Source organism: Momordica charantia, assembly GCF_013281855.1.
Source record: "Momordica charantia cultivar OHB3-1 chromosome 5 unlocalized genomic scaffold, Mcharantia_2.0 BLBB01000005.1, whole genome shotgun sequence".
Classification (NCBI taxonomy): Eukaryota; Viridiplantae; Streptophyta; class Magnoliopsida; order Cucurbitales; family Cucurbitaceae; genus Momordica; species Momordica charantia.
The window spans coordinates 11,317,524-11,343,195 of NW_028275163.1; the positions used below are offsets into that span (position 1 = coordinate 11,317,524).

At 36.9% G+C, this 25,672-nt stretch overlaps 2 protein-coding genes and 1 non-coding gene across 3 annotated transcripts; 2 read left to right on the forward strand and 1 right to left on the reverse strand.

Moving 5' to 3' along the window:
- Positions 1-3,865: 3,865 nt before the first annotated feature.
- On the reverse strand, positions 3,866-4,480 carry LOC111022956 (uncharacterized). Its single transcript, XM_022300280.1, has one exon. The coding sequence runs from the start codon at positions 4,478-4,480 to the stop codon at positions 3,866-3,868; it is 615 nt and encodes a 204-aa protein (XP_022155972.1).
- Positions 4,481-5,712: 1,232 nt separating this feature from the next.
- LOC148211302 (small nucleolar RNA R71) lies at positions 5,713-5,819 on the forward strand. Its single transcript, XR_015791125.1, has one exon. It is a non-coding gene; the product is annotated as a small nucleolar RNA R71 (small nucleolar RNA).
- Positions 5,820-8,964: 3,145 nt separating this feature from the next.
- On the forward strand, positions 8,965-9,707 carry LOC111022957 (uncharacterized). Its single transcript, XM_022300281.1, has 2 exons — positions 8,965-9,355; positions 9,586-9,707. The coding sequence occupies exons 1-2, from the start codon at positions 8,965-8,967 to the stop codon at positions 9,705-9,707; spliced, it is 513 nt and encodes a 170-aa protein (XP_022155973.1).
- Positions 9,708-25,672: the final 15,965 nt, after the last annotated feature.

Here is a 25,672-nt window from a genome sequence, read left to right on the forward strand (position 1 = left end):
AAGAGTGAGTCTCATCTCTGAGTACTCACCATTCTATTTCAAAGAGAGAAATCTAACGCAAATAGAGGCAAACACACAACACAAAGACTTTCCCAAGCCTCAAGTGAGCATAACAAACTAATAATGTTGGCCAACCAAAATCAGTAAGATGAAAGAATAAAAACACTTCTATTAAATCAGCATAAATATATATGAGTTACTAAAACATAAATAGATGAGAGCTACAGTGAGTTCATCCATCCAGAAGGTGGGGTTTAGTTCATAACAAAAGAAAAGAGAATAGTGGGTAGAAGAGAAATGGACTCCATCGGTGAAGAAGATAGAAGAGAAATGGAAGCTTCTTGGGCAGCAAGATGATTGAGCCAAAGAGAATCAGCCACGTCCTTTAGCTCATTCTTCTATGAGAAAAGGTAGAGAATGTTCTCTTTTTTCGATGCCCAAATGTTTTTTCTATTCTGGGGCTCTCTGTGGCGGCTGGGCATTGTTATGCTATTTATATCGGGTCCATAAAATTAGAGCTGCACCAGGAAGCTGTACGAACGCGGTAAAATTGGTGCAAATAAGTTACTGCACAGTCATACGCTCTAAAGCGTCTTGAGCGACTTCATGCTGCAGCATAAATGCATTTTCCTGCCATGCTCCAGCAACACTTTTACAATCTTGGAAGCACTTGGCTTGGCCTCAACAAATTCTCCAATTCCTACAAGAAACATCCATAATTATGCATAATTAATTTAAAATGAGGGAATTGAGAACTCCAAAAGCTCAGGGACCTAACTAAATGATTTCTTCTATTTTTCATGGTCTTTTGATAAGGACTCTTACATTTACCCACCGAAATTGCCCAAATTATACCACAAAACACTCTCTTATGGAGAGCTATCACACCCTCAAACTTAAAACTTTGCTTGTCCTCAAGCAAGATTAACTGTAGCATCCGTGAAATATGAAAGAACCTACATCTAATGAACATACATTTTGCATCAAGCACTGCTTTCTGCTTTCACACATACTGCCAGCACATATTATAGCCTATGAATCTGTTTTCGCTAAAAACATCTACAAGAGAGCAGCTAAATCCTTGTTCCATCTCTAGCAAAGGCTATTTCCTACGGCTCTAGCATCATCCTGCTTTCCTTTTCAAAAACTTCAACTCACCTAATGATACACTTCTCAAATTCCCTTTCACTCGCCTACACCACTACCCTTTTATTACCATTCTAGCTTTTCAATTATGGGCTACTAGCCTTTCGTAGCCCTACAGCCTTCTTGAATTTTTTTTCTGATTTGATATTTTTTTTTTTTGCTGAATTGCAGAACTAGAAAGATTCATAGTTATACATTACAAGCTTATCCTTACAAAAAGCAAGCGTGCATACCCCCTAACTTAGATGTAGCATTGTCCCCAATGCGACTGACAGTAGGACATAGGATGCTCCCGCCTACCCCAAAACTTAGAACTAAGAAAAATGGAGTTATAAAAGGGGCAATTTTTGCAAGTCAGATATAGATGGTGTAAAGGGACATAAAAATGGGTGTGAAATATAAGGATTGACTCTATGGTCATACTAAGATAGTAGTGGTTGGCTCGGATAGGTAAGTTATGGAAGCTTCTCATCTAAGTGTTCTCTGTTTTAGAATTGTATTCACAGGATGCTGTTGGGGCCTTCGTACTAGAATCTAAGCTAAAGCAGGAACAAAAACAGGCACTGCCCGCAAGCGGATGCTCTAGCACAAAACTATATTGAAGACTAAATATCTACTGGCAGCATTATTACTTAAGAACGTAGGGCAAGAACAAGATGCGCAAGAACAAGATGCACAGAACAGTAGATGTAAGAACAATCATATTTCAATTCATTTAAGCACTCAAAATTTAATTTGGGTAGAGGTAGATATATATCTAACTACAAAAATCTAAAGGTGAATGCATAGAAAATTAAATCTAAAAAATTAAGACAAATGAAAATAAGTAACATAAAGTAAAAACCAAAATTTTAAAATATCAGGGGGGTAGGGTCATTCAATAGGAGAAAAAAGGGAAAGGGACTTTCTCCTATAGATCAATCTCCTTTGTCTTCTTTCTCATCCAACGAGTCACCAGTGGGCTAATCTTCCTCTTTGGATCCATCATCTCTTTCTCTCTCTTTGCTGTTGGGGTAGGCTCCTACAAAACAGATGTAGCATATCTCTTCCCCTCAGTTGAGGAAACAGAAGTTCCCCTTTCTACCTTTTTGTTCTTCTTGGAAGTGGTGACTTGAGGTTTTGCATTTTTTTCTTTGCTGCATGATGATTTTAGCTCTCTTTTCGATTTTCTCGTCTTTGATGCACGACCTTTGATAAGTATTGATTAAAGGCTAAAAATGGTAGGTTTGTATGCTTAGTTGGGAGTTAATTATGATGAAAAATGTATGTTCAAGCATATAATTTAGGGAAAATGTGCATAATTTGTGATTAGGGACTTTGGAATTCAGTTATAGCTAAATGAAGGCTAATTTGGGTAGATATGCTTATTTTGTAAGGAAAAGTGAAGATTTATGATCACAATGCGTCAGACACATCGCATGACCAGAACTTCTAGTTTACTAGAGGAATGAGCCAATCAAGTTACGTTGAAATTCCAACTTCACAATGCTTCAGCCCCATTCGACGCCTAGATTGTCAAAAAAGGAATAACAACTTTTGACCAAGTAATTGGTCCAAGATTTGTTATTATTTACTAATATCTCTACAATAACTAGTGGTTGTCAACTTCCCTTGAATTTCTCAAATCTTTGTTACTTCCATGGCCTATAAAAGGAACCTCCAAGCATCATTTATAGACATCTCATTTTCCATGCTTTTGTTTTCCTTTCTACTTTTGTTTTGTAGTTTTTATTTAAGTTTTGTTTCCAATTATTTTTCTACAACTACTATTGTTTATTTTATTGCAATTCAATTTGTTCCATTTTGTACTTTCCTTCCAATTCTAATTAAAATGCTTTCTTTTGTTATCTTCTCTTGTGTTTTAATTTCTTTCAATTCCATGAGTAGGTAAATTGTTTCTTCAACCCTCCTACGAGTTTAGTCCATCTATTTAAATTACATCTATTAGTGAGCACGGCGTATTACGCTCTCTTTTGCTTATCTTGATTGATCTAATTTATCCAGATGATTTTCTTGTTGGCCACTTGTTTAACTCACATTAGTTTGAATTTAATTCTGAAAAGGTTAGAGTCAAACATATCTCATCAAGGTAAAACGGGAAGTTACTTAGAAATAAGAACTAAACAAGATCCTAGACATAGGCTCTCTTACCCGTTAAACGTAAGTTGGAACTTGATTTATTTAGGATTCTAGAGTTGCATAGACATATGTAAACACTAGCCTAAGCTTCTAAACAAACCAAAAGCAGTATGGAATAGGAGTTGAACCAGTTTGCATAAATTGAGTTTAATTACGGGCACATTTGATAGGTATAATTCATCTTTTCGAACTAAATCTTAGTATGGTGGTTGGCATTTTAATTTCTCTGTTTCTAATTTGTGTTCCCAACAATTCCATCAATTTTTATTCCCAAACTCGATTGCTCATTCAAGCAGTTTACAAAATCAATTTGAAAAGAAAACTAGTCCCTGTGAAGACAAACTTGGAATATTTCCAAATTATTACTCGTGACAGTGTGCACTTGCACTTACCCTCTAGCTATTAAGCTGAGGAACAACAAGTTTAGAGTAGGCTCGATGTCGGGTGGCTCTTCTACAAGTAAGCTTGGTGTCTTTTCATCTACAATGATATGCACTTTATCCACATGGCTAAAACCTTCTTGAGCCTCAGTGTCCCTGCTTACAGTATGCTCCAACATAACTCTTCTACTACCATCCGCCTACTCCAACATAGGTTCTGAGTTTAGTGTCTCTAATAGTGTTTCATCTAGAATTTTTAGCACATAGCACTCTTCAACTTCCGCATGGTACTTCATGAAGTCATACACTACGAATTTGATCTCCTGATCTTGCACACGCATGGTGACCTCTCCTTTGTGTACGTCCACTAATGTTCTCCCTGTGTCTAGGAATGATCTTCCAAGGATAATTGGCACTTCTTTATTTGCATCATAGTCAAGGATTATGAAATCGGCAGGAAATATAAACTTATCTACCTGTACCAATACATCTTCAATCTTCCCTTCTGGATGAGTGATGGAACGGTCTGCCAGTTGAATAGTTATAGTGGTAATCCTAGCTTTTCCCATGCCTAGCTTCTTGTAAACAGATAAAGACATTAATTTGATGCTCGCTCCCAAGTCACATAGTGCTTGCCCAATCTTTTGACCTGTGATTGCAACTGGTATTGTGAAACTTCCAAGATCTTTCATTTTCTCCGGTATTTTACTGGTCAAAATTGTACTACACTCCTTGGTTAAGCAGGCTGTTTCAAACTCTCCCAGCCTACGCTTCTTAGTGAGCACATCCTTCAAAAACTTCACATATGTAGGCATTTGCTCCAAGACTTCCACCAATGAGATATTAATATGTATATGCTTAAGTACCTCAAGAAATCGTTTAAATTGCCCATCTTGATTCTTTTTCTGCAGTCTTTTCGAGTAGGGTACTGTAGGAACATATTCTGTTGTGGTTGTTGGAGTAGTGGCCTATTTCGGATGCTTCGCTTTTTCAGTTGCTTTGGACACAGATGCTCCAACATTGTCCGTCTTAGCAACTTGGTTGTCTTCTTCGCTTGTGTTGCCTTGCGGGTCCACTATCTACTCTGTATTCATTAACTCCCTGAGGTTTGTTCTTTTTTTTTTAACTGGTATGGTTATAGGTGTCATGTTTGCCTCAATTTCTTCTTCTTGATTTAATTCATTATAAAGTTCTACAGCATTTGGATGCGCATGAGGTAATGTCTTCTCACTTCTCAATGTAATGACCTTACATTACTCCTTCCCACCTATTTTTTATTGTTCAGTGTCACTAGGAAGCACTCCTCGTGGACTTTTCAATTCTGTGGCTAGCTGACCTAATTGCACCTCTATATTTCCCAAGGATGCAACTAGACTTTGAACAGTAGTATCATTCTTCGCCATATAAGCCTCGTTATTTACCATATATGCTTTAAACATATCCTTCAGGGTCATAGCCTTAGGATGTTTCGGAGCGGCCTGTTGATTCTGCCCAAAAAATTCAAGTGGGTATTGCACCTTCTGATGTTATGCTGGAGCATTACTGGTTCCAGTTGCTCCAACATTCTGCGCTGATAGATTTCCACCCCAGCTAAAATTCGGATTATAAATTTTTCCATAAACATTATTCCTGTTTGGCTGTTGATTACCTAAATAAAACATTGAAGCTGGGTTGCCCAGACAATCCTCAAAATGATGCTCTCCTTCGCAATAAGGGTATGAAACATTCTGCACACTACTGTTTACCTTAGCCTTGGATGCTCTAGTATTTGAGTGCGATATGCTCATCATCACAATGTTTGCTAGCTTTGAAATTTTTGAATTTAAATCTACCACAACATCATCCTCTACTAATCCCTTAGATGTATTTGCTGAAGCGGCCCTTGATTTTGACCATTGGCGATTATTGCGTGAGATTCTTTCCAAAATATCAAAGGCTTTCAACATACTGCTTTGATAATAATGCTTCATTCGCTGAAGCATCTATCACCAACTGCGTGGCCTCATTCAAACAATTATAATATGTCTCTATTTGACTGCACCGTGGGATTCCATGATGAGGGCACTTCTGGAGCAGTCCTTTAAATCTCTCTCATGACTCGTTCAAGGACTCTCTAGGGAGTTGATGAAAATTATTGATTCTGCTCATAAGCTCTGCATGTTTGGATGTTGGGAAATATTGCATCAAAAAATTTTCAGCTAAGTCATTCCATGAGGTGATAGACTCGGCAGGTAAGGAATCCAACCATGCTCTAGCAGGATCCCTCAAAGAGTAAGGAATAACTTCAGGCGCATAGTTTCCTTACTAACTTTTTATATCTTAAACGAATCAGCCACTTCCATGAAATACCGTAGGTGGCAATGGGGATCTTTTGATGAAAGCCCATGAAAATATCCTACGGTTTGGAGCCTCTGAAACATTGCGGGCTTCAGCTCAAATCTATCAGCTTCAATAAGAGGATCCGCAATCACTGGGTTGAAGTCATAGAATTTTGGGGCCGCATAAGCTCTAATTTCCTAGTCTATATCATCCACGAGCAACATATATAACATTCAGAGGAAGTGCTGGAGCATGTCTTCCAGCTACTATCCCTTGTATTTCCTCTAGTCATAACTTTCATGGACGTTGTGGGTTATCCATTTCAATTACTTCTTTATGCTGGATTCTTTGCTCGACTCTTCTCCTTTTAAAAGTTCGTTAAATTTTTGGGTCAAACTCAAATTCCAAAGTAGGAAAATCATTCATTCACTACACAAATCAACAAGAGAGAGATTAAGAGAGCTTTTAAGTTCCGTGTTCTAATTTGCTAAAATCAAGTAAGAAAACTAAATCTCAGCAACGACACCAAAAACTTGTTCGCTTCCTCACAACTAAAGGAAATTAGTGCAAGTATACACTAAATAATCAATTGTAGTATCCAAACAGGTCGTCTCCAAAGGGATTACAGTTTTACTTGAAATAGCAACTAAGAATACCAAAAGGTAAAATAAAAATAATTTGTTTAGAATGGTCTAGATGCTGTAACAATAAATAATAAAAACAGTATAATGAGCAACAACAGAAATATTTCTACGATTATGCTCTAGAGCATCCGAAAACGGAAAACAAACAGAAAATACGAAAAAGATGCTATATGAAGCTAAATCGAGGGGGAATCACTCTAATGCTCTCACTCACGTCTAGATATGCTCTAGTAAACTCAAAATTCTGAATGCCCAAAAATACATGTCTCTCTCTCGAGATACCTAAACATGTTTAACCCTAACTCCCTTGTAGACTAAACAAGCAATACATACAGTTTATAGGTACAAAAAGGTGAGTCCCATCCCTGAGTACTCACCATTCTACTTCAAAGAAAGAAATCTAACGTAAATAGAGGCAAACACACAACACAAGAACTTTCCCAAGCCTCAAGTGAGCATAACAAAGTAATAATGTTGGCCAAACAAAATCAGTAAGATGAAAGAATAAAAACACCTCTATTAAATCAGCATAAACATATATGAGTTACTGAAACATAAATAGATGAGAGCTACATAGAGTTCATCCCCCCCAAAGGTGGGGTTTAGTTCATAACAAAAGAAAAGATAAGAGTGGGTAGAATGGACTCCATCGGTGAAGAATACAGCAGAGAAATGGAAGCTTCCTGGGCAGCAAGATGATGGAGCCAAGGTGATGTACTCAACCCTACCACAAGTGGCTTAGGCAACCCTTGTAAGAAGAAGCACCTTCTAAACACACATGACAACACCTAGTACACGTATAAAGAATCACCCAAGGGGACGAAGAAGGGACTTAACTTAAAGGTCAAGGCTTTGGATAGAGAGAACTTGTTTTAGATCAAAAGTGAATCACTCCGCAAGTTTGATGACCAACCTAAACTTGCATGTTTCAAGAGGTTTGTGCAACTAGATCAAGATGCACCAATGCTCACGATTTTGGGAGCAAAGAAGAAAAGCTCAATGGCTATTTTCATTCATCAATCATCCAACCCTCAAATGTACAAGAAGAAGCCTATTTATAGGCATCTTGAATTTCCATAAAATAAAAGGAAAAATACTTTAACTAAACCTAGAATAAAATAGTTACAAATGGACTTAACTAAGTTACATAATCCTAAAGTTGGATCGAAAAGCTATTACATAAATCCAAAAGAAGGTTACAATTCTAATTACATGAAAACACTAATTTAATGATCAAGCCCTAAAGAACCCCTAAAAGTTAGAGATCTCTTGTTTTGTGTTTTCATGTTCCCTTGAAGTTTCTTTCTCCACTTGTTCTCTTTCCTCATGAAGCTTGATTGTCTACATGTTGAAGCAGAGATCTCCTTCTTCATCGGTTAGCCTTTATGGCATGATGTGCGTTGCATGAAGCATATCACAAGGAGAATCAGCCACGTCCTTCAGCTCTTTCTTCGATGAGAAAAGGTAGGGAATGTTCCCTCTTTTTGATGCCCAAATTTTTTTTCTGTTCTGGTACTCCCTGTGGCGGCTAGGCACTATTCTGCTATTTATATCGGGTCCTTAAAATTAAGGCTACACCAAAAAGCTGTACAGACACGGTAAAGCTGGTGCAAATAAGTTATTGTATAGTCATACACTCTAAAGCAACCTGAGCGGCTTCATGCTGTAGCATAAATGCATCTTCTTGTCATGCTCCAGCAACACTTTTACAGCCTTGGAAGCACTTGGCTTGCCCTCAATAAATTCTCCAATTCCTACAAAAAAAACATTCATAATTAAGCATAATTCATTTAAAATGAGGGAATTTAGAATTCTAAAAGCTCAGGGACCAAACTAAATGATTTCTTCTATTTTCCATGGTCTTTTGATAAGGACTCTCACATTTACACACCAAAATTGCTCAAATTATACCACAAAACGCTCTCTTATGTAGAGTTATCAAGCACCAGAGCAGCAAGTTAAACATCATGCTGGAGCAAGCATAAAAAGATTGTCATGAAGTTCTCTACATGGACAGTGACAAGGAATTAACTAAGTCATGCAGTGACAAGGAATTAACTAAGTCATGGTCCAAAGTGCATGAGAAATTAGACATCGATGATGTTGGCCAAAAATAGCTGAAGCAGTTTGTTAAGGACCCACCTGAGCTAGAGCTCAAAGCATTGCCACAACATTGTAATCACGCTTATCTTGGCACCTCTAACACGTTACTTATTATCATTGCTGCAAATTTGTCTAAGAAGAAGGAAAACAAGTTGTTGGTTGTGTTGAGAGAACACCAAAGAGTTATAGGTCGAACAATTGCGGATATTAAGGGGATAAGCCCAAGTTATTACATGCATAAAATTGTCTTCGAAGAGGATTGCATGAATTCAGTGGAACCACAGAGGAGGTTAAACCCAGCAATTGAAGAAGTCATGAAGAAGGAGATAATCAAGTGGCTGGATGGTGGGATCATATACCCAATTTCTGACGGTGAATGGGTTAGCCTGGTACAATATGTCCCGAAGAAAGGAGGAATGACAGTGATAGAAAATGCTAAAAATGAGTTCATTCCTACTAGAACAGTTACGGGTTGGAGGATATGCATGGACTACAGGAAGCTTAATAAAGCTACAAAAAAGGACGATTTCCTCAAAAAGGATCATTTCCCCTTACCCTTCATCGATCAAATGTTTGATAGATTGGTTGGGCATGAATATTACTGCTTTCTTGATGAATACAGTGGTTAAAATCAAATTACTATTGCACATAAAGATCAGCACAAAATGACATTCACTTGTCCATATGGAACATTCGCTTTTAGAAGAATGCCATTCAGATTGTGTAATGCTCCAGCCACATTCCAATTGCATGATGGACATCTTCTCGAATCTGGTCGAGTCAGTGGTAGAAGTCTTTATGGACGACTTTTTAGTGTTTGGAGCCAATTTTTCTGCATGTTTCTCATTTTCCAGCGAGTGCTGCAACAGTGCGAAGAGACCAACCTAGTCCTCAATTGAGAAAAATGTCATTTCATGGTTCAAGAGGCCATCGTGTTGGGGCACTAGGTCTCCAAGAAAGGCTTGGAAGTGGATAGAGCCGTAGTGGAAGTCATTGAGCAGCTGCCACCGCCCACCAATGTGAAGGGAGTTCGAAGCTTCCCAGGCCATGCGGGGTTTTACAGACCGTTTATAAAGGACTTTTCGAAATTTGCAAAACCTTTACATTCTTTACTAGAAACTGATCGTGTATTTTATTTTTCTTCATAATGCTTGTAGGCATTTCCCACACTAAAATATGCATTTACCGACACCCTGATTATTCCAGCTCCGAACTGGTAGCTTCCTTTTGAGCTAATATGTGACGCAAGTGACTTCGCAGTAGGGGCAGTGTTGGCGCAAAAGAAAGACAAATTGATGCATCCCATATATTATGCCAGCAAAACATTGATAGAGACTCAAATGAATTATACTACTACCGAAAATGAGTTACTTGCGGTGGTATTTGCATTTGAGAGGTTTAGAGCCTACTTGATGGGAGCAAAAGTGATAGTCCATACTGATCACACTGCATTGAAATATCTGTTAACAAAAAAAGATGCCAAACCGAGACTGATTAGATGGATTTTGTTGCTGCAAGAATTTGTCGTGGAAATTAGACATAAGAAGGGTTCTGAGAACTTAGTAGCAGACCATTTATCCAAAATCGCTGGAGTACAAGAAGGGCAAGATTTTGTAGCAATTCAAGATAGTTTTCCAGATGAACAATTATTAGTGATTTCCGTTAAGGACATAAAAGAGGATGAACCCTGGTTTGCTGTCGGATATAGCTAGACGGTATGACAAGGCAAAAACTAAAGCGTTTCTTTCATGAAAAGTAAATTCTACTACTGGGATGATCCCTTCCTTTATAGTCTAAGGCAGGACAACATACTCCGGACATACATCTCGAATACGGAAGCATCCCAAGTACCAAAGAAATGTCATGCTGCACCGTACGGAGGGCAGTTTAATGAATAAAAGACAGCCGCTAAGGTGTTGCAAAGTGGGTACTTCTGGCCCTCGCTCTTCAAGGATGCTCGCGAATTTGTCAAGTGCTGCAATGAATGTCAAATAGTTGGGAATATCTCCAAGAGGTCAGAGATGTCGTTGACCTACATTTTAGAAGTGGAGCTGCTTGACTTGTGGGACATGCATTTAATGGGTCCCTTTCCTCCGTCTAATGGACATCTATTTATCCTTGTGGTAGTGGAATACGTGTTCAAATGGGTTGAGGCAATTTCCTGTCTCATAAGTGATGCTAAAGTGGTAACTAAATTCCTCTTGAAAATATTTTCACCTGATTTGGTACACCGAGGGCACTAATAAGTGATGAGAGATCCCACTTTGTGAACAGAGCAGTAGCAGTATTGCTGGCTAAGTACAATGTTAAACATAGAGTTGCTACAGCTTACCACCCACAATCTAATGGCCAAGCAAAAATCCCAAACCAGGAAATCAAGAGCATCCTAGAAAAGGTAGTCAAAGCGAGTAGAAAGGATTGGGCCTTTAAGTTAGACGAAGCACTATGGGCGTACATGACATCGTTTAAAACACCATTGGGGACATCCCCATAGAAGTTGTTATTTGGGAAATCCTGTCATCTACCGTTGGAGTTTGAGCACAAAGCCTTATGGGCTATCAAATGTTGAATTTTAATTATGCTGCAGCGGGAGAAGTTCGGAAGCTACAACTCCAGGAGTTAGAAGAATTTTGGATGGATACCTGTGAGGATGCAAAAATCTATAAGTAGAAAACAAAAAAATGGCACGATGCCCATATACAACCTCGGAACTTTGAAGCTGGACAACAAGTTCTTCTTTACAATTCTAGACTAAAGTTATTCCCTGGAAAGCTGAAGTCCAAGTGGTCTTTACCATTTCAAGTAGTGATTGTTTTTTCCCATGGAGTCGTAACAGTAAAAGAGTTAAAATCTGAAGGACAGTTCACTATCAATGGGCAGAGATTAAAGCATTATTGGGGAGAAGGTTTAAACAGTGATGCTGAAGCACACCAGCTCCTCCCTGTGTAGAGCGGGGAAAAAATTGAAAATAAAGGAGCTCAATTTTAATTTCATACAACTTTATAGCTCCCTTTGATTTAATTTATTTTGAGTTTCGTGTAGACAGTTTTAATTGCTGAAATTCTGATTTGATTTCAATAAATGGCAGGTTGGTGAAGATTTTGTGAACATTTATTTTACAAAGGAAGAGAGATAGACATGTCGACATGTCTTTTTTTTTCTCCTCTTCTTATTTTAAAGTTATTTTATTTTCATCATCTTCCTACTATGCCACCACAGTCTATAATTTCTCACAACATCGATGATTGTAATCTTAGTCTGTTCAATGAAACATACGTACTTTAATACTGTATAAAGTATAACTAATAAGATTTGGAATTTGCTTTATTGATAATTTCCAATCCAATGAAGTCCTTAGTTACACAATTGAACAATATATGTGAAATATTATTATATATGTATATAAAGATTGAAATAATCTTAAAATTTTAAAAAAATAAAATATTATTATATACAAATAGTGGTGATAAATGAAGTAGAATAGGTAACTTAATTAATACCAAAAAGATGATCTCGGAAGATCTAGTGCACTATCTTGATAACTTTGATATAAATTACAATAGTTCTTTCACGTCATCTTAGACTGAAAGTTTTGAAGGTATTTGCTCAAATGAGTAGAATATCAAGCACATATGGATCTCATTGGTAGATAATTTGGATGAATGACACAATCACGAGGTTGAGGTGTTTGGAAATCGTGTAAATTTGATTGGAAAGTTGGATTGATGATTGATTTGAAAATGTGTTTGAAAAATGTGTAAATTGAAATTTGAAAAGGGTAGGTAAAAATTAAACAGGTATGAGTTAATTAGAATTTAGAAATGTCTTTGGAAACTAAGTCGGTAATTATCTCATTTCCAAATGAATCCTATTATGAAAAAAACTAAAGAAGTAGTCAAAAGTTTACAATTAAAATTTACTTTACATATTCAAATAATTTCAATCAATCTTCATTATAGGAAAAAAATCCTTTTTCTATATTTCCATCGACATTAACATTTTCATAAGTAAAATGGTCATATTCTTACATTTAATGGTTAAAGGTAATCAATTATAGGCTAATTAATCTACAATTCAAGTTTTATTTGCTAATTCAAAAAATTTCTATCAATTTCCACAATTTCCATTATTTTTCTTGAAATATCCATCGACATCGACATGTGCGTAAAATCGGGACCTCGACATTTTCATCGACATCAACATTTTGAACACTAGCTGGCTGGCATTCAAAGGTGTAGATAGGAGTACTTGCCTAATTAAGGAAAGGAGCTAGGTAAATGTGAGGAGAGGCGGTAATTATTTCGACCTAGAGGTAAGTTTAAATTTCAAATTTGAATTAATTTGACGTAGTATGAGAAGTTGAAAAATCGTGTGTGTGTTGGGGGGAGGGGGTGAATTTTAATTTTCCTATCTAAGACCCATTACCCCAACCAACTTCCCACGTCCCGCCTTCGTTTCATCTTCCTCTCGCCCCTTAAAATATGTGTTACAAACCTTCCCTCTCCTGCTTTAAATCCCCTCTCATTTTCTTCTTCTCATCTGTTTGAATGTTTCGTTACAAAACCAAAGCGAACAGAAAGAAAGCTATGGAGCTTCCCCTATCTGATAGTTCTTTAGAGGACTTTGCTGATACTTATGATCAATTGATAGCGGCTGAAGTCCCTGAGACTTTGGTAGCCTCTCCCGTCAAGCATGCTATTGTTTCAACGTCACTGCCAGCTCCTGCATCTGACTCGGAGTAGCTCCCCGACGCTCAATCAGAGGAATAGAAGTTTCCGACCAACCCTACACTTGCAACCACCACTACCCCTCACCCACTCGTTCCTGAACCCAACATCATCCCAGAAACCACATCCACTCCACCACCGTCACTGACCCACCCCCTCCATCCATCCCTAAAACCGCCCCAAAGCCTCCTAAACTTTTCCCATCTTCTGGTCCGGCCTATCGGTCAAGAACAACTAAGCACCCCACCAAGTCTCCCTCTGAGCCCAAATGCACTAAGAAAACCAAGACCTCCACTACTCTAAAGCCTCCAAAAGCATTGTCTGCCCCATCTTCATTTGTTTCCAAGGGAAAGCAGAAAGCCAAAACGGTAAAGACCGTTTCCTCAACTAAGAGAAACGGCAACCTTCTATCTCTTCTATGCAAGTACAGGCTCCGCAGCTTCCACTCGGTCGAAAGAAGGCACATGTTGTCACTCCTCAGGATGCCACATTTTAGAGATTCCATTTACAAGAAGCAATGGAGCGTATGGACGACTGGGTAAACGAGACTTTTTCTTTGAAAAGGTTTCTAGTTGGACCCATTTCCCCCTTTCATCAAGCGCATTATCGACAAGAATGGTTGGGCATACTTCTGCGCTACATTTGGGCCCTTGCTCCCAAGACTTATGAAGGAACTCTATGCTAACCTCAATGCCGACAACATTGGGAAACGATAGTAAGGGAGATAGAAGAAGATTAGAGCCTCGAAAAGATCAACAAAGCCCTTCATTTGCTCTTCAACCCTGCTACAGAGTTCAACCGGATGCTCGAGCACCCTACTAAAGAGCAATTTGCTCATGCGCTGACGATTGGCGCTCACCCAGGAGCGTCTTAGACTATTGCTTACCAAGGAGCAAGCCAATTCCCTACCTTCGAACTTCCTCACGTCCAAAGCTAATACATGGCTTTATTTCCTCAAAAGTCGAATCATGCCCACAATGCATGATTCATCCATGACAAAGGAAAGATTATTGCTCCTATCAAGCTTGATGAAGAGCAGAAGCATTGATGTAGGAGAAAATAACCCAGTGCGTAACCAAAAAAATGGGGTGTTTGTTCTTCTTGAACCTTATCTCCAAAATGTGTATGAAGAGTAATGCCCTAGTGGTGCAAATGAAAAGGTCCTGATGGAGAAGCGATTCATCAACAATCCCTTACTCGACCACTTGATGGCCAATGACGTTACCCACCGCACTATCCTGATTGGGGCCATCAATGAAATGATGGCCCACCAGACAAGAATCTCAGTAGAGCTTGCTAAGCTCAAATCCATGGTGGTCGCTTTAGCTCAACAAATGATTGCTCGCGACTCTGAACTCAAGAGCCTCTTCGATCGCCTGGCGAAGTTGAATGCTCCGGCATCTTCTGCCACACACCACAAATAGACTCAATGTACACAATGAGTCAACATTTTTTTTGTAACTTTAAGAAAACTTGAAATCAAAATACATAACCTTGGATGAGTAGTTCTAAAAATTATTACAATGAAATTTGTAGTAGTAGATTTAACGTAATTAAATGGAATTGATCTCGACTGCGGTATGTACCCTACGAGGGGTCAAACACGGGACTTCAACTTGGCTACTATGTTTGCAAGACGTAGTCTAAAGTTGCGCTCTTCTTTGAGTATTCTATCGTGTAAATTTCACGTTCTCTCGGTCTCTGTTAATTTCTATTTCATGTTGTTGAGATCATGTTGCACTCTACGAAGTTCTCTCTTTAGTGCTTTGATTTCTTGCTGTGCTTGTTGAAGTGCATCATTTGTTACATCATCAAGAGGATTTTCTCCCACTGATGAGGCACAAATGATTAAGGGACTTGTTACCTCGTCAGATGACATTGTGTGATGATAAATGATTTCTAAATAGTTAGATATTTATGGGTCTTATATACATATATTATGACGGGGGGAGATGGATGTGTAGGGTCACAATGGTTGATAGTAAATATAAGTTTCAATATATTAAATTGAGAGGTAGAGTGACGGTTCGCTTTTGTACATGCGTTGGAAATCTTAGAAGTCACGACTGCATTGGAAAGACGTTAGTGTTAGATTAAAGGCTAAAGTGAGAGTGAATTAATATCTATTGAATTTTGTTAGGTGAACACTCATTTGGTGTAATGGTGTGGGAGTTTTTTAAAATGCATTTAACTGGTTCTGTGTTTATAGTAATGGGGAAGTGCAAAGGTTAGAGCAAGACCAAGAGCAAGATCTAGACCGAGAGCAGTATATTAACTAACACTATTTAACTAAACAGTTCACGAAATATGAAGATTATAATAAATTACAATTATTCAAAAAAGAAATAAATTGGGACATCAAGGAATCTTCTAGTGATGTTACCAAATCTAGGTGCTTCCTTTGCTTATGTTCCAGTTTGTGCGTTCCCTCTAACTCGACAAGTTGGTCCGTGGATTTCGCTAGTTCTCGAATTATTCCATCTAGCCTACTTTTCATGCGATAATTGTGCTAGCATTAGATCTTTGAAACTACCTCCAAAGGTAGGTATCTGGCTTAATGGTGTTTTGAGTGAGACGATGTGACACAAAACTACTTCAATTAAGGTAGTAGCGCACTTTTCCAACTGAACTTGTCAACTCTTTTGTCAGGCCAACAAGAGCGAGAACAAGGACGAGAAGAAAAGTGTGAGCGAGATTAATGCATGCATGTGCGAGAGCAAGAGCATTTACAGTATTCCAACGTACGTATAAGCAGAAACACATCAGAATGAGTCAAAAGTATTCCAACGTATGTATAAGTAGAAACACATCAGAATGACTTAAAAAAATTGAATAACAAATACACAAAAAGACATGAATGAAATAGAAAAACTAGATTAATGATATTCAGAATTGGGTCTTATTGAGTGCAACTTCGTTTACTGTATTATCCCTTGATATGTCATCACACTATTGGGTTAAAGCATGTTTTTCTATTGTGACCCATATTCCAACACTTGCTACACTTGTTTACACAACGTCGATTGTCAGAAGATGGGATTTTATTGATCCGTTTACGTTCAACTAGTTGAAAAAACTAGGTGGATGGATGATCTCAAGTTGGAAATCCTCTTGTTTTTTCCATTCGAACATGTGGCCAATCGACATTATTGGCTCCATGTTCAATGCATGTTTCTGAGCATAGCCGAAATGCGACGTAGTGGGTGTAGACCAATAATTTCGCCCATGTTGTTCAACTGACTGTCTTCAACATAGAATATGCACCAGTCAATTGGTTTTACCTTATAAAGACAAGACTTCTCGAACTGTGTAGTAAGAAGTTTCTGAGCATAGTCGAAATGCAACGTAGTACATGTAGACAAATAATTTCGTCACTCGTCGAACCATCGCTGAAAAAAATCATGAACATTCTCAATAATTAACATTACCGATAATTTCCTAGCTTCTCCCAAAATAGCATTTATGGACTTTGCGCTATTTGTGTCATGTTGACATACTTTCTCTTAACTTGGAAGCATCGGGCCCATTGTTCAATACTAATCTCTTGTAAATACTATGCCACATAACCACCTTTGCACAGAACAATTTGGTCCCAATAGTACTTGAATTGGGATTCGCAGAAGGGGTACGTTGCATCTGAAAACAACTTTGTGGACACATCATTCTTAAATTGGGATTTTAGGTTCTTCGTCAGATGGTACGTGCATATTCCATTTAACGTGTTTGGAAATATCTTACCTACTGCATTTATTATGCACGTGTGATGATCAAATATGATAACCAAGTCCTTTGATTCCGTAAATATGTTCTTCAGGTTCGCCATGACCCACTTCCACGAAGCATCGCTTTCTTTGTCGATGATCGTGTCAATAGCAAACGTGATCGGATACATCTGATTATTGTCGTCCATAGTTACTTTGATCAACAACATGCCTTTGATCTTTCTTCTTAAATGCATTCTGTCTACACAATGACATGGCGAGTCAATGACTCGAATCCTTGGATTCTGGCTCCCAATGACATTAACATGTATTTAAAGTATACTGAGTCTTCCGTCTCGACATGGAAAACTATTCCTGGGTTCTTTATTTTTAGTCTGTCCGTAGGCATACATGTTTTTATGAGTCTTCCGGTTGACCTCTCACAATAGCATATGCAAGTTTCCTTCCACGATACGTTTTGTCGTAGCTTATGATTATCTCGAATTTATTTCGCATGTTATCTATTTTTTGATTTATTTTATACGTATGACCGATTCCGGTTAGTCTATCATTTATGAGATTTGCAATCACACAACTGTTAGCTTGTTTATGTTGCTTATTCAATACCTTTACATTGTTGTTGTGTTCTTCCACATACTTCAAAATACAAAATATGTTGGACTCCCCAACTGAACGTGCAATAATTCTCCACGCACGAGTTGTCAATGCATCGGATAACAAATAGTTTTCAAGTAGATTTTTTAACTTTATATTCAAAATTGTTACGCATCACCAGGTTTGCTAGCACCATTTGCAGGTCATGCTTAGAAAGGAATACTTTGCCCACGTATACACTGGAACCACTAGAAAAAAGGTCCATGCAACGTTGGTTGCTCTTCTGTGATCACTTGCACTAATGGTGTTCTTTGAGATGCTAACGGGCCAAAACAAATTCAAAAGAAAATATAAAATCATAAAATGCAAATGAATCGATAAAATGCACCATGTGTTGACATAAAAAGTGTGAAAAATGTGTGAAATACGGAATGGTCAACAGAGAAAACGCTTAAAACAGCCAAAATACAAGAAAGAAAATCAGAATCGTGCTGGAGAGATATGAAATTGATAGATTGGTGCCGAATACGAAATTAGATTGAATGAGTCGGTTGAAGGAAAGGAGTGAAAGAGCTTTGAGAGTTTGAGTGTAAAGGAAAGACGGTGGAAATTGATTTGGAACTATTAGTATTACCCAAGTTAGTCAAGGGGAGGGAGAGTGATTTTCCAATGAGGGTGATGTCACCATAAGATTATAAAAATAGGTTTTTCAAAAAGAGATATATATCAAAGTGGGCTTGAGAAAAGAGTTAGTAGCCCAAAAACCCATGAAAGGACTCCATTAGTGCGAGAGATCACGGGAGAGCAACCAACGTTGTGTGACCCTTTTTTTGGCTATTCCGATGCTAGCAAACATGGCGATGCGTAACACTTTCAAATACAAAGTTAAAAAATCTACTCGAAGTTTGCTTGTTATTCGATGCATTGACGACTCGTGCAAGTAGCTAATTATTATGGCACATTTAGTTGTGGAGTCCAATATATTTTGTATTTTGAAGTATGTGGAAGAACTCAATTACAATATAGAGGTATTGATTAACCAACATAGACAAGCTAGCAATTGGGTGATTGCAAATATCATAAAAGACAAACTAAGCGAAACCGGTCCTACATATAAAATATGTCATGTGATAGATGATGTGCGCAATAAATTCGGGGTAATAACAAATTACAACAAAAGGTATCGTCCAAGGGAACTTGCATATACTATTGTGACGGATAGGCCGGAAGACTCGTTCACCCACATGCATGCTTACAGAGGTTCAAAAATAAAGAACCCGGGAACAGTTTTCCATATTAAGGCGAAAGACTCGGTATACTTTAAATACATGTTCATGTCGTTCGAAGCCAGCATCTGAAGATTCCAATCATTGTCTCGCTGACGATAGACGAAACAGATTTGAAAGGAAAGGTGTGTTGTTGATTGTAGTAGCTATAGACCACAATAATTAGATTTATCCGACAGCGTTTGTGATCGTCGAAAAAGAAAGCGACACTTAGTGGAAGTGGTTCATGGCAAACCTAAAGAACATATTAGCGGAACCGACGGACTTGGCTATTATATTTGATCGTTACACAAGAATAAGAAATGCAGTAGGTGAGATATTTACAAATACATTTAATGGAATATGCACGTACCATTTGACGAAGAACCTAAAGTCTCGGTTCAAGAATGATGTCACCACGAAGTTGTTTTAAGATGCAATGTACGCTTTTCGTGAGTTCCAATTCAAGTACTATTGGGACCAAATTGTTCTGTGCAAAGGTGATTCTATGGCACAGTATTTACAAGATATTAATATTGAACGATGGGTCTGATGCTTCCAAGTTAAGAAAAGGTATGTCAACATGACAACAAACAACGCAGAATCCATAAATGCTATTTTGAAAGAAGCAAGGAAAATAGTGCTAACCTTGGTTATTGAGTATGTATGGGATTTGCATTAACGATAGTTCCACGAGCGGCGAAATTATTTATTTACACACACTACGTCGCATTCCGACTATGCTGACTTCTTGCTACACAGTTTAAGAAGTCTCGTCTGTATAAGGTAAAACCAATTGACTTGTGCAAATGTCATGTTGAAGACAGTCAGTTGAACGACATGGTCGATCTCAATGTGTGTACTTGCACATACATGGAATTCGACTCCTCGTAAATTCCCTGTTCACACGCTCTAGTGGCAGCAAGATTATAGAACATTAGTTTCCATACCTTAATTGACGATCACTTCAGTGTGGATTACTTTATTACAGCAAATGCGAAGTCAATAATGTCGGTCGGCCACATGTCCAAGTGGAAAGAAAAAAAAAAGGATATCCAACCTAGGACCATCCAACCACCTGATTTTGTTCAACAACTCGAGCATCGAAGGACCAATAGAATCACATCTGCTGGCGAGCAACGTCGTGTAAAAAAGGACAGCATGTGTGGGAATACGGGTTACAAATGAAGAACATGTTCTAACCTAATATCAACCCAAACGTGTGACGATAGACCAAGGGATAATACTGTAAATGGAGTAAGTTGCACTCAATAAGACTAAATTCCGACTATCATTAATCCAATTTTTCTAATTCATTCATGTCTCTTTGTGTATTTGATATTCAATTTTTATCAGTCATTATGATGTGACTATGTTTATACGTACATTGGAATACTATAAATGCTCTCACTTTTTCTTTTCTTCGTGTCCTCGTTCTCCCTCTCGCTCTTGTTGGCCTGGCAAGAGGGTTGACAGGTTCAATCGGAAAAGTGAGCTACTACCTTAATTGAAGTAGTTTTGTGTTGCATTGTCCCACCCAAATACCATTAAGTTAGATACCTACCTTTATAACGAGACATATGACCTCGTGTCTCCATATATATATCAATACAATCCAAACCCGAACTCCAACACTTCACAACTGTTGTCAACGACTCTTGTTTTTTATCAACTCTAAACACCAGCACGTATTGCAAGCATACAATGGCAGACAAAGTGGACAGCTTAATAACCAAAATAGCTTCATCGTCTAATGTTGAGGTAGTTTTAAAAATCCAATGCTGGCACAATTGTCGTGCATAAAAAGCAGGCTAGATGGAATGATTCAAGAATTGACGGACTTTAGGGACCAACTTATCGAGGTAAGGGAATGTATACCTATTTAGAGATTTTGTCCAACAAAGTGACGGCTTAGACGGATGGACTGGAACATTAGCAAAAGAAGGTCCTAGATCTGGTGACATCGTTGGAAGTTCGATTGACTGCGATAAGGGCATAGTGGCACATTTCCTTATGTCCCAGTTTATTTCTTTTTTGAATAATTGTAATTTTTTATAATCCTCATCTTTCGTGAACTGATTTGTTAAACTCTGTTAGTTAATGTATTGCTTTCGCTCTTCGCTCTAACCTTTCCACTTTTCCATTACTACAAACACATAACCAATTAGTTACGTTTCGAAAAGCTTTTACGCAATGGTCACCTAAAAAGTTTGTTGATATTAATTCACTCTCTCTCTTGCCTTTAATCTCGTGCTAGCGTCTTTCTAACTCAATTGTGGCTTCTCAGTTTCCTAACGCATGTACAGAAAATGAATCGTCATTCTACATCTCAATTTAATATATTGAAACTTACATTTACTATCAACTATTTTGACCATTCACATCCATCTTTCTCCATCCTATTGTAACCATTTAGCAATCGTTCATCATCACACAATGTTATCTGACGAAACAATAAGTCCCTTAATCAATTGTGCCTTATCAGTAGGAGAAAATGATCTTGTTGATCCTACTCATGTTGCACTTGAACAAGCACAACAGGAAATTGAAGCATTAAAGAGAGAACTTTGTAGAGTGCAGCATGAACTCAACAACACGAAATACAGATTAAGAGGGATCGAGAGAATGTGGAATTTACTCGAAAGAATGTTCAATAAAGAGTAAAGACATTAGACTACGTCTCGTAGATAGAGTAGCCAAGTTGGATTCTAGATCACTTCCATTTAATTGCATTAAATCTACTAGTATCATTTCATTGTAATAATTTTTATAACTCCTCATCCTAAATTATGTATTTTGATTTTAAATTTTCTTAAGTTTACAAAAAAAAAAACGTTGACTCATTATGTACTGCATTATCTCTCTCACTCTCTCAATCTGGTTGGCTTCTCCGTGATTATACGCATGGGTGTGTTTCAAAACTCACATCCAATGTCACATTTATTTAATGTTCATTTAACCACATTCGATGAATTAAATTTTCATATCTCTTCCAACTCTATATAACATACAAGTCTATCAACTCTATTTTATTCTTCATCAAAGTATTCTTCTCTTGTAACGCTGCAAAATATCTCATTCGTAGTAAACTTTCACCTTCATAGTGGATATGTTTACTTCGTTATTTACTTAACACGTCATAGTGGCTATGTTTATTATTGTCGTACATCTTCCTCTCACTATCGCTCTCACCTTTAATCTCGTGATGACATCTTTCCAATACGATCATTACTTCTCAAATTCCCAACGCCCATACAGAACATGAATCGTCGTCTACCTACCAATTTAATACATTCAAACTTAGATTTAACATTCCTTTAAAACTATTTATCTTCCTTCTCTAATATATAATAATACTTTGGAACAAAAATATAAAATGATTCCAACCTTTACGTTATATCGTCGTTCATAAGAAATATAATCTGCAACAAAAAATATCTTCTCAAGAGGCAATAAGTGCACTAGCAATACTGTCTTCTTTATATTGTCAGACATGAACTCGATAACACAAGATTTTTATTAAAGGGGGAATAGAAGATGGTTTCCTTAATGGAAAAATGGGTTTACGACGAGCGCGATCTTGTACGATGATGCAATACCGGGAATAGACAACTCGCAGATAGAGTTGTTGAAATAGAGGTGCGTTTGAAAAGCTTGGGTAGGTAGATGCCCGGATGTCCTCGTTTGTTTCTTTTGTTAAATAATTGTAATTTTACATGGCTCTCATCTTTCATGAATTATAATGTTCTGTTTTAATAAAAAATTTCCAAGTAATGTCTTGTTCTTCATCGCTCTCGTTCCATTACTAGGAAATTGTATCCAATTAATTACGCTTCGAAAGTCTCACACGACGTTAGACTAAATCAATGCTAACCTAACCACATTCAATGGATATTATTAATTCCCAACACTTCTTCGCCCTCTTATATATATGACATTAATTTTCATTCAAGTTTTATCATATCTCAATATTTTTTCTTATCTTCTATTATGTACGGGACAAATATAAACAAAATATCGGATGAGGCTACCAGCTAAATGAGTCTACCTGCCACATCATTACATGGGGAAAGTCCATATGAAGATTCTATGAGGGGTGAGTTGTAGGATGAGAAAAAATGACATCGTAAGAATAGGCAGATTCTTTACTCATTACAACACCGATTACGTGTGCACCAATCAAGATGTACGTACTTAGAAATGGTGGCCAACAGAAAACGTAAATGGGAAGACAAGTTGGAAGAGGAAAAAAGAAGTTGAACATAGAGTGGCGGCATTGGGGCTCGTTTGCAGACAATGGGGCATTGTCGCCTTAGTTGTGATGTGTTTGTAATAAATTTAAAATATTTTTATGTATTCTAATTCTCCAGTAATGTAAAAAGAAAATATATATATATATATATATATATATATATAAAATACAACTCTCTGTTTTTGCTCTTGCTCTCCCTTTGACCCTTGCCCTTTCCCTTGCACTCCTCCATGCAGTTCGTCATTACTGCAAAAACAAAATGAATTCTCACCTAATAAAGTTCAATGAATATTAAGTCACTCTTCTTCATCTTATATATATATATGACATATATGTGCATTCCAATTTTATCATTTCTCTTAATATATCTTTATATTCTAGTCTTCACCAGATAGACATAAAGAAAATGTTGGAGGAGGCTAGCAGTAAAGTGAGTTGGAGGATGAGAAAAGAAGTCATCGACAAATAAGGAATATGTACTATCTCCTAGAACAAAGATGTGAATCATTTGAAAAGATGGCAAACAGGCATACAGGTTGTAGGAAGAGAAAACAATTCGAAGATAAAATGGCAGCATTGGAGGTTTGTTTGCGCGCAAATGGGGGCATTGTCGCCCTCTAACTGTGTGTGTATTGTTGGATCGGTATGGCAACCCTAGAGGGGGGTGAATAGGGTTTAATTAACAAAATATAAACTTTTTAATAAATGGGCCCAATTTAAACCAAAATAATACACTTTTTGAGATATGCAACTTTAACAAAGTAAGATAAAATAAATTCTAAGGCAAACAAGAGAAATTTAAAGCAAACAATTAAATTCTAAGATTAGTTGCACAAATAAATAAGAGAGATGGTTAGAGAAATTTGACACCGGGAATTTTTATAGTGGTTCGGCACAACTGTCCTACTCCACTTCCCAAGCACCTCTTGGGTTGTAAATTGAAATTCTGACTCTTTCCACGGTAGGAGTCAAACCGGTACACTGCTCTTCACAAGAGCAAAGACGATCCTCTCCACGGTGAGGATCACACCGTTACAATGAGTTGAAGATTTTGAAACACACACTTACAAACTCTCAAATAGAGTAAATATACAAATTTGAGCTCACAAAAATTTCAATCCTCACAACAATAAAATTTCTGTCACAAATAAGATGGAAAGAAAAATTGAGAACTTGGAGAGATTAGCAAAATGAAAATTTTGAAGTTATGGAGGATTGAAAATAAGAGAATTGTTGTATAATTTTGATTGAGAAGTTTAGTTTAAATAGAGGGAAGAAAATGGTAAAAAAAAATCAAGTTTAATTTTAAACCATTAGATCTTAATCATTAAGAATCAAAGGTTGAGATAATTTTGAAAAAAAATTAAGAATAATATATATATAATAAAGATAAAATAAAATAAAAATATATATATATAAAAAAGTGATGTGACAAGTTATTTTAATTATATATATATGTGTGTGTGTGTGTGTGTTGAGAAAACGGTAATTTTTCAAAAAACTTTTTTTTTTTAAAACAAAGTTACCAACGGTAACTTTTGACTTTTTCTTTTTCAATTTTTTTTTATTTTTTTTTATTTTTAATCTTTTTCTTTTCTTTTTCAATATATATATATATATATATATATATACTTTAAAAAGAAGCTTGTCACTTGTCAGCTTACGAACTGTCCACGTCATCTTCTCGGGTATTTTTCCTTCCAATTTGTTTCGATCGTAACTTCTCCGTTTGAGCTCCGATTTGGATGATCTAACAGTCGTTGGAATCGTTGTAACGAGCTCTACACTGTGGACACTTTAAAATACACAAAATGTCAATAAATAAAATTAAGTTTGTTATCATCAAAACATTAATTAATTAATTAATTAAAATTAATTAATTTGAGATTAAGGCCAAAAAGCCAACAATCTCCCCCTTTTTGATGATGACAAACTTCCAAAGAAAAATACATAGACATCATAGTAAATCCAAAATATCATACTTACTTAAAAAACATTCAAAGATTAATTTCTCCCCCTCAATTGATACATCCATGGATTAATAAACCAATAAATCATGAACATTTTTAGAACAAATTTTTCTTAAACTTCTCCCCATTTGGAATCATCAAAAAGAACAAAAAAAAATAATTAATAACATAAAAAGCTCCCCCTAAAAATATGAACACAATTTTGCATAAATGCTCTCCCTATCAATATGCATTTAAAAAAAATAACAAATACAAAATCAAGATGCATCACAACGAATAATACCAAGCTCAAGCCTAATTTTGCAAAAGCATTCTTCATTTAAAGTCTTGGTAAAAATATCTGCTAATTGATTATTTGAGCTTATAAATTCAATAGTAATATGACCGTTTTGCACATGCTCTCTTATAAAG